The sequence below is a fragment of the Mastigoproctus giganteus genome, chromosome 3 (assembly GCF_048544385.1).
Source record: "Mastigoproctus giganteus isolate SK-2022 chromosome 3, ASM4854438v1, whole genome shotgun sequence".
In the NCBI taxonomy this organism is placed as follows: Eukaryota; Metazoa; Arthropoda; class Arachnida; order Uropygi; family Thelyphonidae; genus Mastigoproctus; species Mastigoproctus giganteus.
In genome coordinates this window covers 55,281,471-55,295,536 of record NC_143577.1, presented here as the reverse complement: position 1 = coordinate 55,295,536, position 14,066 = coordinate 55,281,471, and the positions used below count along the sequence as shown (strand labels likewise).

Sequence of the window (14,066 nt, the reverse complement as noted above, 5' to 3'; positions counted from 1 at the left end):
ATTATTGGAGGCAGAAATACCATAGAAAGAATATGAGTATGTTCCTACACTTAAAAAAGAGGTACAAATTGTTCAAAATAAATTTATTTGAAACGAGAACATACATATTATATTATAAAATAAAATATTAAAGAAAACTTCACAAGAGTCAAGTAAAACAGTAAACTTGAAATCTATTATGAAAAATAGCACAAAACAACACTAGTGCCCACTTGATGACTTTTTCAAAAATGCATCTAGGGTTGACTGTCTTGCTTTTTTCTTACGATCGCATAGCATCTCGCTATAACAAATTAAATAATTTAAAACAGATCTCTTTACAATGCAGCTTCATTGAAAATTGGGATCTTTTCTGATAAGACATCTAAGGTGTGAGTAACTTCATTTAAACAATTAGACAAAGGTCTCTGTTGTTAATATCCTCTCTGGGGGAACCTCTTCTTCTTTTTCTGAATTGTTTGCTTGTTGCTCTGTTAACTCTTGGAGTTCCTCATTTGTTAGTGTCTCACCATGACTACTTAATAAATCTTGAATGTCAGCTTCGTCGACTTCTGCAAAGCCTGTTGCGTGTGCCATTCGAATAACATCTGTGCTAATTGCAGGAATTTCACATTCTACTCCATCACATTCTGCAACAATATTGGGCCATATTTGTCCCCAAACACCATTAAGACACTGATCTGTCACTTCATCCCTTTGATATTGCTAATTGCTTTCATAATGTAATTTTTCCTTAAATCATTGATCGACTGTTGTGTTTCATCAGTAGCCTCAATCAGATGACTGAAAGTGCATCTCAGATAGTAGACTTTAATGGCTGCTATAATGCTCTGATCCATTGGTTATAGCAGTAAAGTTTTGTTTGGCAGGAGAAACGGCACTTCAACAGGAATGCATGTTGAATTGAGCCAAGGTCTGAAGGATGACCTGGTGCATTGTCCAGTGGCAAAAGTGCCTTGGGTTCGAAATTATTTCATTCACAATAACGGACAGTAGGACAAAAATAGTTGACAACCAATCGGCAAACAAGTCCATTGTCACCTAGGCCTTTCTATTCGATTTCCATATTACTGGCAAATTAGGTTTGGAGAATCCTTTCATAGCTCGAGGCATTTCAGAATGGTAAACAAGTGTTGGTTTTAGCTTAATATTCCCAGATGCATTTGCACCCAACAACAGTGTTAATTGGTCCTTGGCTGCTTTAAACCCGGAAGCTCTCTTCTCATCTCGGGAGATGAAAGTATTGGAAGGCAAGCATTTTCAGAATAGCCCACTTTCATCCACATCCACATTTTCAGAATAGCCCACTTTCATACCACAGCTTGTGCAGGAAATTCTGTTTCTGCCTAGATGTTGGCATTTGCGGCCTCGCCTGTCAGTTTAACGCTATGAATTCTTGCATGTTTTTTGAATTTCTCAAACCAACCGCGAGAAGCCGCAAAAGTCTTGGTGGTTTCCTCAGTTTTCTGGACCTGTAAATGGTTAAATAAGTTTAATGCTTTGTGTTGAATTATCGCTTGGGTGACTGGCATATGACGCTGTGTCATATCATCTACCCAAACACTTAACATTTTTTCCATAGTTTCTATAATGGTACTATGTGTGTGTGTTAATTTGGACACAGTAATGTCACTACAGTTTAGCACAGACTGCTTAACTTTATCAGCTTGTTTAAAAATTGTTTTTAAAGTTGATTGTGCTAACACCAATGATTGTGCTACATGGCATTTCTTTCTCCAGCTTCTATTCTCCTTATAATCTGCATTTTGGTTTCTAAAGTTATTGTTTTATGTTTTCGTGACATACTGGGAAATTATTTAATTATGTATTTAATAAAATATATAAAAACAACTACAGTAGGTATGCTCGATATCAATGACAATTAACCACTGCTCTGTATATTATGAAGTGAGTTCTAGGTGTGTCAAACATCCCTACTACAAACGTTTGCATGTGCTGTAGGGCTGACTTCGTTATAAGGAGCCTTTGTTACCAGAGGATTCGTTAACCTAGTATTACTGTATATATATATATATATATATATATATGAGGTAAAAGTAATAAATCTGTTGAAAAGTGCAAAGATGGAGGCATAAATTACACAAATGCTAAAACTAATAACAGAAGGATAGTAGAAATTGGAGATATTGAAGGCTTGAGAAAAAGAATGCGAATATCCTATATGATATAATGAATTAAGCAAAATTATAAGCTGAATTCGATAGCTAATTAGAGAGAAGGGAATGTAAAGCAAAAATGATTAGATTATTCTTGCTATATATTAATCTAATCATTTTTGCTTTATAGTTTCCTTCTTTCTAATTAGCTATTCAATTCAGCCTATAATTTTGCTTAATTCATTATATCGCATAGGATATTCACATTCTTTCTCTCTTTCTCACATCTTCAGTATCTCCAGTTTCTGCTATCCTTCTCCTATTAGTTTTGACATTTTGTGTAATTTACACTTTCCTCTTCGCACTTTTCAATAGATTTATTACCTTTACCTCATACATATAAGCTTTTGTATCCTTTGCTGCTGCTTTGCGCACTCAGAATGTGCAAATAGCATATTATTTTTATTTTTTATCTCTCCATTACCACTTAACTTTTCACCCCATATATATATATATATATATACAGTAAACCCCCGTTATTCGCGGGGGTTACGTTCCTGAGAAATGCCGCGAATACTGAGTTATGGCTCCCATAGTAATAAAGGGGTTCCGTTCCAAAGTATGAAATATATAAGAAAAACTAGTGTAAAATTTTGTCTATGTGTATTATAAGTACCTTCATAATATGACTATGTACATAGACAGTACATAGTGAAATGCAAGCATACGGCATCGAAATGAAAATAAACAATTAAATATTAAATGTAATATTTATTAGAAATTTCAAACCAGCAGTGCCTTTGCTAGCTAAAAAACTTATCCCACCAGTTCTATCACTGGTTTCGCTAAAGTGTTGATAAAGGAGCTTTGCCTTTTCACGAATGATGAGTGAACTTAACGGAATTTTGTTTTGAGTTCAGTCTTCTATCCACAGATTTAAAGCCTTTTCCAATTTTTTCTAATTTAACGTCACGAGTTACAGAGCAAATTTTTGAAGCAATTAGCGCGTTTTCACGGACACTACGGCGGATTTTTTCTTCCGATTTCTTGATTGATGGTACTGTTGACTCATTGATTTTATAATGTTTTGCCACTGAGGAGATGTTTTCACCATTAGAAATTTTATCTAATAACTCAATTTTATTCGCTAATGTTATCACCTTCTTTGATCTTTTCACATTTCCCTTGTTATTCGTAGCCATATTTTTGTACGGGTTAGAAAGAATTCGTCCACAATAAAGTCACTTTCTTCCATTAATACACTCGAAAAAGTCTGTTTTACACTGCAAAATGGTAGATTTATCACTTTTGTAAGCATATCAATTTATAAATTGATAAATTTATTCAATTTATAAGCATATAAATTAAAAGCAAACGACGAAACCTTCCATGACAAGCGCATAACACATACTGAATGAGTATGTGTTATGCGTACATTAGTGAGAAACATCCACGCTCGCGATTTTGTCATCCCTCTCCCTCCCACCCACTGAGCGCTGTTTTGACTGGGAAAGATAATTTTAGCCACGCCCATGTTATTTTATGGCGGAAAATGTTCACAGCGCTTTAAAATTCACATTTTTTTTAGGTTTCATTTTATATTAAATCAGCAACCGCGAATACAGATACTGCGAATAGCGGGGGTTTACTGTATATATATATATAAAATAATGGACAAGGATTGGAGAGAAAAAGAGAAAGTGAAATATTAGGTATTATTGAACAGGGAGACACTGCTTAGGCAAACGAACCCCACAAACATAATGTTTCAGTAGTGATGTATTGAGAGAGTGAAGGAAAAAGCTGTTACTATTGAATTTACGGTAACACACTAGAAGTTAAAAAGAGATGAAATGACACTACTATAATAGATTATATGTAGATTATATTCTATACATAAAAGAATATTTCGGAAAATAGTGCATTTCACGTGCACACTTTTTGTTTTCCACAAGGCAGGGCTAACTGCTATTGCATCATACTGCAACATACTGTCAAGTGATTGACAGGTCTGTCTCAAAGGCCATGCCTAGGCACATTAGTCTTAAATTAAGCTGCATATAGCACATGTATGACTCATTACCTGATAGCATTTAGTAGCATTATGACATCACACAATGTTGACAGTTTGGCTGTTTTTAATTGTGTATTGCTGCTCCTCAGTTTTTCAAAAGTTTCAGTTTTGAAAAACTGAGCAGCAGCAACTGAGCAATGACTCAGTTTTTCAAAAGTTTCTTCAGCTATTAGCGATGTTGTTAATAATAGAAAAGAGAAAATGGCAGTAATAGAAAAGAGAAAGATCGTATCAGAAAGGCTGAGAAGAAAAGAAAAGAAAAGGTCTGGAAGAGTATGAAGCAGCACTTAAAAATACTGATATAGAAGAAAACAAAGTGATTATAATAAGTTAAAGGCTTCACAATTAAGAAATGAAAGATACGAAAAGAGAAAAAAAAAATGAATCACAAATTGTTGATAGATCCTGAAACTCCAATTGTTGATAAAAAAGAAAAAAAAATGTAAAAAATGATAAAGTGGTAAAAGAAGAAAATGATCAAATAGATTCCTGAAAATATTTGCAGTTCAGGAAATTTAATGCATGACGATTTTGGGATTATCGGAACTCCTTTGAAAGAAAAGTTTCAATGTGCAATTTTAGCCGTAACAAATAATACTGTTCGCCGAATGAAAAAAATTTAATCAAAATTTAGATTCCACGAGAATTGAAAATAGTTTATTCATCAGTCCAAATCATGCCAGATAGTTGTAATGCTGAAGAATACAACTCTGTAACACCCAAAACACTTTATTCTCTGCATAAATTACTATTAAAGGTAAACACAATTGTTATGGTTTTAAGAAACTTAGATATAAAAAATGACTATGTATAGTGGAAATAAGGAAGAAATGTTTGGTTTGTGTGAACACGTCACAAGTGACAGAGCTTGATCGAAAGCATATATCTCCCGGTTTCATATGTATTCAAATGAAGGGGGATATAACTTCATTTTTCAATGAACACAGTTTCCTGTGAAATTGGCTTTTAGTATGACAATAAACAAAAGACAAGGTCAAACATTATCTAATGTTAGTATTGACTTAACATACCATGTTTTTTGCATGGACAATTGTACGTTGCATTAAGTAGACTGAAGGCAGCTAAAAATCTCTTTGTATTAATGGAAAACGAATAAAAAAAACAAAACAATTGTACAAGAAATGTTTATAATCAAATATATAAATGATGGTTTTGTTATTAATTTGTTTTTAGATAATAAAATAATATAATATAATTTTTGTATATCTTTTGATTATTAGTTTCCCCCACAAAAAAATTATAAAATATAAAAACGATAATTCAGGTCATGTGACACAAGTCGGGGGAGCGAAGCGACCTTCTGGCTTGTACATTTAAAATTTAACTTTCATGATTGCTTTCCTTGATCAGCAGCTCATGGTTTTGGGGATGTATTACACAATTAAATAGGGTAATCACTTGTATACACATGCAAATTATTATTAGTGATTTTGATTAATGCTGTAACCTGCACAAAGTAGGGTACTTCAGGTAGCAAAAAAATAAAAAGCTTAAAAAAACTTTTGTGAGATATTGCTCCATGCTTCATAAAATCAGTCTTTGCATTTTTTTTATAAATTATTCAAGTGACTTTTTAAAACCACTTTGGTTGAATTTTTCTTTCATTACAATGTATGTGTATATGAATGTATATTGCCAGGAAAAAAGGGATATGACCTTTTTTTTTTATTTGACCTATATTTTTCGGTTGAGGACCAGTGGCCCTAACTCCAAAAATATGTTATACAGTGGTGGATGCCAACACCATACTTGTTCTTAATACAGGCCAATTGGTAGGGCATATAGAAGTAAACGTTTTGTAGACCAGAGGTTGAGAAACACTGCTGCACACAGAGGCATAGCTAGGTTTTCGGCTCCCTTGGCAAATTCGTGGCTACACGTCTTATTTCGATAATTGGTAAAATCATAATAAATAATAACTACAGTCGGATCTCTGTTTAACAAACTTCTTTATAGCGAATGTTTCTATTTAGAGATAAATATTTTCTTTTTACCGAATTTTTTTAGAATTCGTTAAATAGAATTTTATTCTTTGCTGAATTTTTTTAGAATTTTTTTATTTCTTCGTTTTATGAAAACAAAAATTTTCTTTGTTCTATGAACGAAGAAAATTTTCCACATAATGACTGCATTACGAGACTTAACTGGGTACACATCGTTCGCACCCATGGCCTTCAAGCAAGCAATAGTGCTGTTGTTACACCCAAATTAAAAGATAAAGAGATTATCATCTGCAACTCAGTGGGACCTGTAAAACCTATCCGACTACCTGTCCCACATACTGAGAAGTCGAGCTGGTCCACTACTTTCTGTGTATCCATAGTCAGTGGGCAGACCAAGGTGTATTAAACATTCGGACAATAGACTCTGGTCAGCCTTCTGTTGTAAGCACCCTGTTTGAGATTTAGAAGAGAGTGGTTTTCCTTTATCCCGACAAGCGGTCATCTGTTGTTTCGTGGAAGTGAAACGGCACCATTTCAAAGCTATTGGCCTATCATCGAGCACAATATGAGATACAGAGGAAATGTTGCCACCCCACACTACTACTTTCGTAGTTTTTACTTAAGAGTTATCTATGGTGAATCCACACCGATATTATATAGATATAAAACTCTTATTCTTAGCATATTATGCCTTGTTGCATTTAGTAATTTTAAATTATTTCACTTCATTGTTGTTTGATTTTTTTTAGGAGCATTAGCAACTAAGGCCATATTGCTCTGGGGGTATGCGGTGGTCATTCCCTGACCTTTCCGCATCCTCCGTATTTGGTGGTCATGGGCTTGAACCCCGGTCTAATCAAGAAGCGTGTGCTGCTCCTGCCCACCTGGCTACGGAGGTGCCATTTCACTTCGTACTTTTGTTGCTAACAATTTAATAAATTCATTCTGAATTTCTGGAGATAAATAATTAGTGTGGTGTTTAATATGCGATTCTAGAGCATTTTTCATATCAACATCAAATTGGCTGACAAATTTTATCAAGTTTTAAAGTTTAAAAATACGCCAGGATATATGCTTTCTGTCAAGTTTAAAAATACGCCACAATTTTTTTCCTTTGGTATCGATATTACTAGCATGTCCACGAAATGCCAAATTATTTTCAGCACAGAACAACATATATTTTAATATTATTTTCAGTATATGAAGGCATTTTGAAATTTCGCTTCTTAATGCTGCTTGTGCAGCATCATCAATTAGTCCATCCTTTTTGAAGACCTTTTTCTAATAATTTCCATTTTGTGAAATTGTTTATGTGTTGTAATGAATTCTCATGAAGAAGAACGTTTGGATTTAGATGTTTCCAATCCTTAAATCCATCTGAGCTGCAAAATGGAACATTATTTGTGGATACAAATAAGAGGCACAGAAAACAATATATTGCATCTTTGTTTTTGCAATAAAATAACCATTTCTTCTCATTTTTTCAAAACTTCATTTTTGTATTTCCATGAATTATTGAAACATCGGCCATTAATGAGAGGATATGTATTTAAGACTATATGTTCGGGACCACGTTGCACCATAAGAGATCTGTTTTTGTGGGTATTAAAGTTCCATGTGGTCGGATCATTAAAATTCAGACTTCCATGTTCCATGTTAATATTATTGCTGCCATCATTTTCTTCTGCCAACTGTTGTTGGTATTGTCCACACTTTCTAATTCTTTTGAAATAACTTCAACAGTTTGAGCTTTTTCTTGGACTTCCATTTCAGTGGCATCATCATTTGTTTCATCTTCATTCAAATCATGTTCGTTTTCTTCGTTACTTTGGGATTTGGAGTGGCTTATTGTAAACCAGTTTTGTAAGCTAGCAAAATGTTTTTTCCAATTTCCTCTTTATACAGTCTTTCCACTTTTTTTTTCTTTGGTGGCATGTCTAAAATTAATTTGGTCTTTATTGTTTTATTTAAATTATAAATCACAATATTCACAATTAGCTGTTTATATAGCAATCACAAAAACACTATAACTTATAACTTATTCAGTTTGTACACAATGCGTGAATTGCGAACTACTATGCATTCAAGCATGCGCTGATGAATCAATTTCCTGATTGGTCTCTTCAAAGTTACATTCTGGACAGCAAATAGATCTATGATGCTATGCAGTATGTACTCAGATGTAAGGTGATTCATGCAAGCTTGAATCACCGTGTGAAAATTAATTTATTTCACACTCTTGTGCTGTCATCTTGATTCGACATCATCAAGGGGTGCCATTTCGTCAGCTAGCCTCGGGTGTCGAAATAGCTTGACACTGTAATGTTGTCTGTTGGTGGTGCCCTTCTCCTGTAGGCGCCCTTGGCACCTGCCCCAATGTCAAGGTATTCCTGCGCCACTGGTTGTGCACAACTGTCCTTTGATAATTTGTATTTTTAACGCTTTCACTACCGGCTTTTCTGACAACCTTTTTGACCTGGGTTTGAAAACATTTCCATTTACAGGATTGAGTCAATCTGGGTTGGAAAGTGCAGAGACATTTTTGGGCTTTCTTCTCACTATGACTGAATTAATTGATCTCCAGTGAAGGTTGCTTGACAGAAATATCCAGTTTTTCTTCTGTCAAATTGGAAGAAACAGTTCTAAAAAGTAGGTGGTTCCCTCTCTCCATGTGGATTAAAAATCGAATGTTGCATTTTTGTGTGGAGAGGCAGTGAACAGGTTAATATGCACATATTTATTTGTGAAATGTAAATAATGTTAATATTCTTTATAAAAATTCTTCATAGAATCTGTTTTTATCATGTTGTTGCTAATATTTTTTATTTTATATATCTTTAACTAAGCTTTAACTATAAATCTTTAACTGTTAATTTATATATATAAAATTTATAACTTATTACCAAAAAAAAACGTGGTTATGTCTTCAAGACTGTTGTAGAAATACGAACACTAATTATATCACAGGAATAAATGCAGCAAATTAATGCAACATTAGAATTATACTTGAAGATCAGGAGATCAGGTTGAATTTTTCAACCTGATCTCCAGTATAACCTTCTTCTGGTGTTATAACCCAGGGTGGATTATCTTAGCCTTCTCAACGATATTCCACCAGTGAGCCCTCCCAGAAGTCAGACTTCTCCAACTTCTTATTCTCATGATCTTTAAGTCCTCTTCTACATCATCCATCCACCTTTTCCGTAGTCTTCCTCTTGCCCTCTTACTGGTAGTTTTCCATTTCATTATCCTCTTAGTTGTTCTGCTGTCATCCATTCTCATAACATGTCCCAACCAGGCAAGTCTCTGGTACTTCACAAATCTGACGTTGTCCACACCCTGAATAGCCGACCGAGCTAGCCGAGTGGGTAAAGGGCCTGCCTGGCAACCCAAAGTTCTCGGGTTCGAATCCCACCTGGGGCTTGGATCAGAGTAAATGCAAAAACTTTGGGAGGTGCATTATGGCCACAGAAGCCAATGTGCCAATAACTAACCAAAAAAAAAAAAAATAAAACCACCCTGAATAAGATTGTCAAGTTCATGGTTTATTCTGATCCTCCATGATCCATCATCTTGTATGGGCCAAAAGACTTTTTGCAAAATTCTACACTCAAATACTCTCAACAGCTGCTCATCTTTACTTGTTAATGTCCAAGCTTCACAACCATATGTTACAACTGGTCTAATGAGACTTTTGTATATTCTTAATTTTAAATGTCTGTTCAATACTCTGGACTTCATTAGTTTTTCATGTTTATAGAAGCATCTGTTTCGACTCGGGATACGGGACTTAATTTCATTAGTAACAGAGTTGGAATTGTTTATCTGCGAACCTAGATAGGCAAAATTTTGAAAATTTTCGAACGAGAATCTGCTGGTTCTTAAATTTTCCGTGTTAACTGCTGTTTTCCTGACTTCCATATATTTTGTCTTTATTTCGTTTATCCCACGTCCTCTTTTTTGTGCTTCACTATCCAGCCTGGCCACTGTTTCTCCCAGTGCCCTAGTATAACCAATGATCAAATTAAAATCAGATCATAAGATTAAAAGAAGAAATATGACACTGACCTTCGACAGCACAAATGCATGAGTCTCCTACCAAGGGGAGCACCCTCACAACCATTAAAGGATGAGTGCCACCCCAACAGTAAATGAAATAAAACAAAAATAGGGAATCCATAAGTGGCACTTCCTTTCTTAATGTTCCCTGAACAACTATGCTTGTAGGCCCCTGTCTTTGTTTTAGTTTATTTATTGTGAAAGTGGCATTCACTGGTGGGTGAGACAGTGTTCTCCTTGGGTAGGGTGGCTTGCATTTGCACTGCTTGGAGGTGAGCATCACCTTTCCTCTTTTATTTTTATGATTTGATTTTAAAATGATTGTTGGCTAACTTTAGTAGTCAAGGTAGCCAAATTGCATTTTGCAAAGTATCACTCTAATATTGCATTAATTTGCTGAATTTAGTTCTGTGGTGTAATTAGTATTCTTATTTCTATAATAGTTGTAAAATTTTATAAATTCCTCACATTATTGTATGGCAATTAATATTAATTAAAATGAGATCTTATCTTTTTATTGTTAAAGTTATGCATATTTTTTAATTAGTTTCCTATTGAGATGTCACTTCCATGGATTTTAACAGACCACATTTTGAAGACAAAAGATCCTTCCATGATGGAGTAAGTGTTGCAGCTAAGAAATTTTTTTGTAATAAAGTAGCTGATCACAATATGGAAGTACATTATAAATAGCAGCTTTTTGATTTCATCAAGATTATTTGATTCCCTTTATGTAGTTATTTGTTAATTTGCAAATCTACTTATTTTTATGCTGTTATTTTAATCTTATACAAAAGAGTTAAAAATTAATATCTTTCTTAGAATATTATGATTATATTTTGTAATAAGAAGTAAATGAAGGATTGTGGCCATTCTGGGCCATCAGCTATGTCAAAATCAAAACTGTATACAGCATTTGGGATTTCAAAAAGAATTGTGAAAAACTATTTTACAATGTTTAATCTTTTTCTTCTGCTTAAAACAGAAAAAGCGGACTTCTGAGAGTTATATTTTATCAATACTTCATATGAGGGGTGGTCAATAAGTATTTACCCTCATCTAGAAATATTTGAGGTAGGGATTTTAAACTTGCCTGGTAATTTCATGCTTCTTTATGTAGCTACCTTCTAGAGTTGCACATTTTTCCAATCTGTGGATTCTTCACGCCACCTGAATAGAACTCCTCTTCACTTTGAGCAGAAAACCAGGCTTCCATTTCATTAATTATCTCCTCATCAATGTGAAATCTGCGGCCCCCCCCCACCTCTGAAGGTGAGAGATTGGGAAAGTAAGACGATTGCTGTCGGATTTCCAAACCACACCTGATTGCAAAATCCACTGTGAGAACAGTCATGTAAGCAGGAGCATTGAATTAGGGTACAAGCTAAGGATAGGATACAAAAGACTACACCAACCAACAATAGTAACAAAAAAAAAAAAAAAAAAAAACACCTTTATTTCTGTCCCATACATTAAACAGTGGCACCAGCAGCTTAACAGGGTCTTTAAAGATACTGAATTTAAAATTGTGGCCAGACCAATTCAAAAATTACACGCCATGCTGAACTATCGCTCAGTCCTTTCCTCTTTTGCAACACAAATAAATGACTTGGTATACAACATTTCTTTTAGTGATTGCGACTCATCTTATAAGGATCAATGCGGTTTCCACTGAATGTTCAAGAAAAACATGCTTCTCATTCAGCAGCGTCACAATTATCCTTCCATGCTGTTAACGAAAACCATATATTTTAATTTAACGAGGCCAAAATACTTAGCGTCGAACATAATTATACAAGACTATTAATTGTAAAAACCATTGAAATTAAATTACATGAGAATTCTATTAACTTTCGCTGTCCATATCTAATCTCCAATTCATGGTCTTTTATGCACATGCATGAAGTCAAATTATCGCGGTCTTTTACGCACATGTGCAAGAAGAACAAATAATTTCTCTATTTAAAATTCAAGTTCACATACTCCGCAATTTCCAAGTTCACAACTCCGCAATTTCCATTCCTGTGATCACGAAATACGGTCGAAAAGTACAGTCTTTTTTTTTTTTTTTTTTTTTTTTTATGAAAACCCCAAACACGAAAGGTATCAAAACCTATAGTACTTAGTACCGTGCATGGGTTGAAGGAGAAGTATGGGGGGGGGATGCCGGAAACTTTGCTCTAGAGACTAAACATGGGTTTCACCACTTCAAGCCTCCAATAAGCAAAGTGGTGGTATTTCACCGGTTGATGAAAGTCATCTGCTTCAGGAAGGAAAATTGTTCTTTTGAATTTTTAATTAAATTTTTTAATCGTTTTTCAATTGATTTATTTTTTTTACTGTAATCATTTTGTGTTAATCTTTTATTTGTTTTAATTTCTGGAGAGTACCATATGGAAGTGTTCTATGTATCATATTGAGGTAAGTTTCTCTTATTCTTCTACAAATATTGATATCAACGTAGAATGTATTGAGCAGCATAGCTCTGCTATATACTATATAAAAAAAGTATTAGGTTTCAGAAATATGTAATTTCCAAAAATATGGCAAGTGTTGTTCTTATCTTGTTATTGTCTTGTAATGTTGTTCTTGTATGGCAGTGCAGCTTTTGCCCATTATCTTCCCCTGCTTCCCTCCCAATTATATGTAATTATTATATAATGTAGTATTGTATTCATAGTTATGTCATTTTTTTTTATGTTTTCAGGTGTGTTCTTTATCCCCTTGATTTGTATAATGATAGTGCTTATTATGCCCTTACAAAGTTCAGGAAACAATTTCTTTATGATGAAGTAGAGGCAGAAGTAAATCTTTGTTTTGATCAATTTGTGTATAAGCTTAGTGATCAGATATTTGCATATTACAAACACTTGGGTGGAAGGTAAGTAGCTTTTAATATTAACAAAGGCCTTCTAAACCAGAGGTTCTCAAACTTTCTGAGCCCACGTAAAATTTTCCCCACACCTTCCTTGAGTAAAACATTTATAATTGTGCAATTTACTTATTTTTAATATGTTAACTAGGGGGCTTCTTTTAATAAAATAAAATAAAATACTTACAGAAGCTTTTGACACTGTGTGTATCTCTTCTTTCAGCAATGAATACATAAATACGTTACATATGGAAATCAAGAATGGTACCACGTGGTCATTCTAGATAAACAAAGCATGTGCACAAGGTCTAGCATGATCACGCTAAAACAGAAGCTTGTTTTACAACAGTTAAGCAAGCTTCTGTTATGTATTTTAGTATTTGTTATGTATTACCACGTAACCCGCATCCCTCTTCTCCCATTGGCTGATTAAATATCACTAGGAGGAAAATTATTTTAATATATAGAAAGATATAATAATTATTAACACATGAACTAATAATCAGGATATTATTTTATTCTTAAAAAACATTAATGTGATGTTTTGTGCTTGCTTTTTTTTTTATTCATATTAAAAAACTTTTCTGCCATAGTCAACTATAAAAAAAATAATAAATTGGAAAACACAAAACAACAACACAATGTAACACTTTGGTTTGTTTGTTTTTTATTAATATAGTTACTTTTAACATATGCACAACACTAGTCTAATTTAAACTTGCATTATCTAATTTAGTCTAATTTAAACTTGCATTACCTAATTTAGTCTAATTTAAACTTACATACTCACTCACCGTATGTAAAATGTTGACATTCTTATGTGATTCGAAATTTAAACTTGCAGTATCTAATTTAGTCTAATTTAAACTTACATACTCACCGTATGTAAAATGTTGACATTCTTATGTGATTTGAAATTCACGTAAACTTAGACCAAATGGCTGACTGTACTCTGAATATGTGGTTCCCATGAGCAGGTT

General features: G+C 33.8%; 1 protein-coding gene across 2 annotated transcripts in view; it reads left to right on the top strand.

The window, feature by feature from the left end:
• The window catches only part of Cyfip (Cytoplasmic FMR1-interacting protein Sra-1), a 425,647-nt gene that overhangs the window by 291,365 nt on the left and 120,216 nt on the right, over positions 1 to 14,066 (top strand). For both annotated transcript variants that reach the window (XM_090369296.1, XM_090369295.1), the window contains exons 16-17: positions 10,762 to 10,835; positions 12,922 to 13,095. In XM_090369296.1, coding sequence (XP_090225422.1) covers positions 10,762 to 10,835; positions 12,922 to 13,095 — 248 coding nt within the window. The remainder of the gene's footprint in view (positions 1 to 10,761; positions 10,836 to 12,921; positions 13,096 to 14,066) is intronic.